Consider the following 4,870-nt stretch of genomic DNA (forward strand, 5'->3'; position numbering starts at 1 on the left):
TCCTCCTTCCCACTGGGCGGGGCCCTCCTGCCCTGCGCTTCGCCTCAGGCCCATCACGCGTTCCCACCGCGCTCCCCGGCGGCTCTCCGGAGCCCGTTCACCGTTCACCGTGTCCGTCGGCCATGCCGGTGTCTCCCTCAGAAGCGCCCGCACCGCACGGCCGCCCCCTGCACGGCGGGTGCCACGCACTCATCCGCAGGCCCGAGTGGCTGCCGCGGTGCGGGGAGGCGGGTGTCCACGGCTGTTGACTCCCCCAGCCTCGCCCTTTCTGGAACAGCCGCCCAGCAGTGGCTGCCCCCTGCCGGGAGACGCCACACTCACCGCACGCCCTGGCGTCGGCGGCCAGTGGCCCCTTGGGACGCCCCACGCTCATCTGTGCATGGCTCTCGGGGCGTCGGAGTCGCTTGCACGCACAGTGGGGATGCAGCTCCCGGGAAGCTGGCTCGTGTCCCAGGGCCAGCCTGGCCCCGGCCACCTGGCTGAGGGGCCGCGAGAAGCTCTTCTGGGCTTTTTTAACAGGACCGGGAATACTGGGCAGCCGGAAACTGTGGCTGATGTCCGTGGCATGGCCAGTGCGTCCAGTGTGTCCTTTGCGTGGCCGGGGCCACCAGTGCCGGGGCTGGGAAGTGCCTTTCTTGGGGCCAGAGCCTGGGCAAGCCGTGCAAACGTGCGCCCTCCCCGCTGCCGCCAGCACCCCCTTCCCCTTCCCCCTGTGGCACGGCCTTGCTCAGGGGCCAGGCTGCCTGGCGACCTCCGGGCGCTTGGAGCCCAGGAAAACGGCTTCCCACGGGGAGGGCGGGTTGGCCGACTCCACGGACCGTCAGTGGTGTGTGAATGTCTGTGTTTTCTGGCGCAGTGTTAGTCAAATGGGAAAGAAGCTGTTCTGAATGGAGTTTTTGCATTACCTGGAAGAAATTGGAAGTAATCGCTCGCTGACATATGTGACACTCTGAGACTCAGAGCCGACACGGTGTCACTCGAAGATGTGCCTTTTCAGGAAGCGTGGTTTCTGTGTTTGTGACCGTCAGCCTGGAGCAGCATCGTGGCTGGTGCCGTGTCAACGCACCAGCCTGAGCTCAGCTGCTGTCTCTGGCCGAGTTGGTTCACCTGGTTTTCACTGTGTCGAGGGAGCCCCTCTCCATGTTTCCCTGAAAGCCCTTCTCTCTCTCCGGGCGTCAGACACTTGCTTCTCCTCGTGCGGGCTCTGGGGGCAGTGGCTGGAGCTCTCGGCTCTTCCTTCAGGAGCTTGACCGAGTGGGGTCCACGGGGAGCCTCACTGGGTTTGGAGGTCCCCGCAGGAGGCTGGGGATGCTGGAGGACACCCCCATCCCCCGAGCGGCTGTCAGCCGGGGTGCAGTGGGAATGGGGTCGGGCTCCACGCATCGCTCTAGACTCCAGTTTGCAAGGTGATTTTCCCTGCAACTGCCTGTTCTGAGGCTAAAACGCAGACTTTAGGAACAGGCTTGTTCTATCTTTTTTGTCCTGAAGACATGTCCCCAAAGTGCCCGGTGCCTGCGCGTGTGGCCGGAGCATGAGGTTTCTGCCCTTCCGAGTGGCCGCAGGCTGAGCAGTAGGCGTGAGAGCAAAGCTGGTTGAGAGGTGGCCTGGGAACAGTGGCCTGCAGCCGGGGGACGTCCGGGCCCGGGGCCGACCGCCACCACCCTGCTCCCCCAGACAGAGAGCTGGAGCAGCGGTGCTGGTCTGACTCCAGACGGGGGACGCCATGGGGCCAGCTCCTGGGGAACTGGAGGGTCCAGCCCACTCGTCCAGCCGACACCTAGGCTGTGCAGCCTCCGGCCAGCCGGCCCATGTGCACCGGCCACGGCCACGGGGAGCCCCCACCTCACACAGGAATAGCCAGCGCTGTGTCGGCGGGAGTTTGTTTATGTGGTGAACATGTTAATATTTTTGTATTTTTTACTATAATCTATATTTTTATAGGCTATTTTTATCAAGGTTTTTCTAGATCACGTACCTCTATTTTCTATAACGAGTTCTGTGTGCGTGGCTTCCTCGTATGTGTTTATGTGAACCCAGACCTCACAGATTGCTCTCCACTTGGGGCCACCTCCGACCCCTGGCCTTGACCATCTCAGACCTTGGCTTATGCATGGCCCCCTCCGCGCCCCAGGTGGCATCCGGTGCTACTTGTCGTCATGCCGACAGCCGTCCCGGCCACAGCTGAGACTGTGCTCGCTGGGGACAATTCTGTGTCAACTACAGTTTATCAGTGTAAGAAAAATCCTAGGGAAATAGCCATTCCGTTTTCTTTTTTTAACTGAATGTTTGTATTATTGCACAATTCCCTCCCCTGCACGTGTGCAGGGTTGTCTTCCTGTGCGTGTCTGGGCATCTGGGCCTGCTGGGGGCCGTCTTTGCCAGCGGGGGGCTGGGTTCCGGCCCTGGAGGGCTCGGGGTGCTGCCAAGTGAGTCTTGCCTTTTATGTCACAGCGGCTTCCGTGCTTACTTTCAAGGTAAATTTTGGAATCGTCATATTAGAAGGTGAAATAAACTAATTTGTATAATGTTCTGACATAAAATGCAGTTACAGTCACTGGTGGGGGGCTCAGCCCCAAGGGCATGGAAGGGGCAGGGCTACGGAACCTGTCCGACCTGCGGGCTTGGGTGATTCTGGGTTTGCTCTGGGGCGGGTGGGACAGGATGCCTTTGTCAGCAGGGGCAGCCCTGGGAGGCCCTAAGCCATGGCCCAGCTGCAGGTGTGGGCCGGGGGCACCGAAAGGGGGAGCCTCGGGCCGGAGCTAGAGCAGCCTCCGGCCCCGGGTGGTGGACACCCCCCTCCCACCAGCAGTGACATGCCCTGCCTGAGTCACGGGTTGTTTGCCTCCCGCTTGGGATGACAGCTCAGGCCCAGCTGCCACTGGGGACACCCCCATCACTGGAAAAACAGAGTGACTAAGACGAAACACCCTTCCACGGTGCGTGGGCGGGGCTCCCGGGAGGGTTCCCGACACTCCGAGCCGACGAAGACCTGGCCAGCCCGTCTCCTCCTGGGGCGGGGCGCAGTGGGCCGGGGGCTCCCGCGGTCACCCAGCACAGCAGCAGTGGCAGCGCTGGGGCTGGGAGCCCTGCATGAGGCCGTGCGCCCCATCCTTCACGAGGGCTGGGGACAGCCGTGGAGGCCTTTCCTCAGAGCGTGGTCCCCAGGGCCTCCTGGGGCCGGCCCGGTGTCCGCAGACAGACCGGAAGTGGGCCTGACGGCCCTCCACCCTGGGCGGGCACAGTGCTGCTCGGCCTCACCACTGTGCAGGCTGCTCAGGGACCCACTTTCCCGAGACCGTGGAGACTGCCCTCTGCCCCGGCCACCGCGGGGTCTGCTCAGCGCCGCCTGCCTGCCTGGCCTGTGCGGACAGGGCCCGGGCCCTTGGCCGGTCACCCCTCCCTCGGAGCCTTGGGCCTCCCGTCTGAAGTGGGGTGACAGGTGACGAGGGGGCAGCTGGGCTGCCACTGCCTCCCCCTCTCAACACGGGAGCCGTCCTGGGCCGGACACTGCCGACGCGCCCGGTCCCGGCTCCCACGGAGCAGTTTTCAGTGTCCCCCTGGGCCCAGCTCACACCCACGCGGGGCCGCGGGGCCCAGGGCGGTGCCCTAAAGGTGTGCAGGGGGGCCGGCCCTTGGCAACACCGTGGGGAGGGGGGACACCTTCCAGGAGTAGAGCTTGTGAGCAGGATTTAAAAGGGTCAACTTCAAGGCTCCTGGGCAAAGGTGAAGGCTGGCTCCTGCGCAGGCCACTTCCTGGTGGAGGGGCTGTGCCTGGGAGGACGGTGTGAGCCCCTTCCAGCCCCCAGCCCCCCAGGCCCAGGCCACTTCAGAGCCCTCCGGCCCGCATGCTCTCTGCCGTGCACGCCGTCTGGCTCCGTGGCAGTGGTTTGGCTGGAAGGGGCTGTCGGGGGCAAGGGCCAGTATAGCTGAGACCTGGCGCCTTGAGGGGTGGTGAACGCGGGGTCAGACCCGCGGCCAGCCCAGCCCCTCCCCTGAGCATGGAGGGACAGGGGCAGCAAGGCCGTGGCTCCTCCCCCATCACCCCAGTCGACGCGCCTGGGGCCTGCCCATGGGGTTCCCAGACCCCACCACCACCGCTCCAGAGGGTCAGTCCCTGCCGGGGACGAGATGGGCCTCGCTGGTCGGGGGCATTTCTGTGAGACACAGGTCCGAGGGCTTTGGAGGAGACAAGGAGGGGCTAGGGGGCCTGAGCAGGGACCGACACCCCTGGGCCTTCGCCACGCTGCACCCTGCCCCCCGTTATCCAACCCTCGGAGGCGCGGCACCCACCTCCTCCAGGAAGCCCCGTACACTCAGGCTCCCCAGTCTCTGGTCCTCTCCCCTCCCAGGACGGAGGGTGGGGCCGTTGCAGACCTGGAGCCCCCCATCCAGGAGGAAGCCAGGCTGTGGGGGGTAGATGATCATTTATGAATAATCGTAACGTGTCACACAAACTGTTAGAATAAAAAAATACCTTTTCGGGGGATGGGGGACCCCAGCCCGCTGCGGGCGGGGCCGGGGTAGCACCATGAGGGCACGAGGGGGTGGTGGACACTGAGGTCTGTGTGGCTGTCAGTGGTCAGTCTGTCTGTCCATGCACCCGGCTGGGGGTCAGCGGCGGGAGGCCCTCTGGTGGCCCCGGGAGGGGGCGGTGCGGCCGGGCGGGGGGCACGAGCGGCAGCACTGGGTGCGGACGGTGGGCAGCTGGCAGCGGCCGAGCAGGCGCAGCGTCTCACAGAAGCCGAAGGGCAGGCGGTCCCGCACGCAGCCTGGGGGGATCGTTTGGGGCTGAGGCTTGGCCGCCCTCCCTCCCTGTGCTGGCTGCAGCTATTTTGGGAAGCGCCATGCTTCCCACCCCGATCCTGCCCCC

General features: G+C 64.8%; 1 protein-coding gene across 1 annotated transcript in view; it reads right to left on the bottom strand.

Annotated features, from left to right (window-relative positions):
* ADAMTS7 (ADAM metallopeptidase with thrombospondin type 1 motif 7) overlaps positions 1–4,870 on the bottom strand; it is a gene marked incomplete at its 3' end in the record, with an annotated part of 31,170 nt that overhangs the window by 2,232 nt on the left and 24,068 nt on the right. Inside the window, exon 11 of the mRNA XM_023520034.1 lies at positions 322–507. Coding sequence (XP_023375802.1) covers positions 322–507 — 186 coding nt within the window. The remainder of the gene's footprint in view (positions 1–321; positions 508–4,870) is intronic.

The sequence above is a fragment of the Pteropus vampyrus genome, unplaced genomic scaffold (assembly GCF_000151845.1).
Source record: "Pteropus vampyrus isolate Shadow unplaced genomic scaffold, Pvam_2.0 Scaffold245, whole genome shotgun sequence".
In the NCBI taxonomy this organism is placed as follows: domain Eukaryota; kingdom Metazoa; phylum Chordata; class Mammalia; order Chiroptera; family Pteropodidae; genus Pteropus; species Pteropus vampyrus.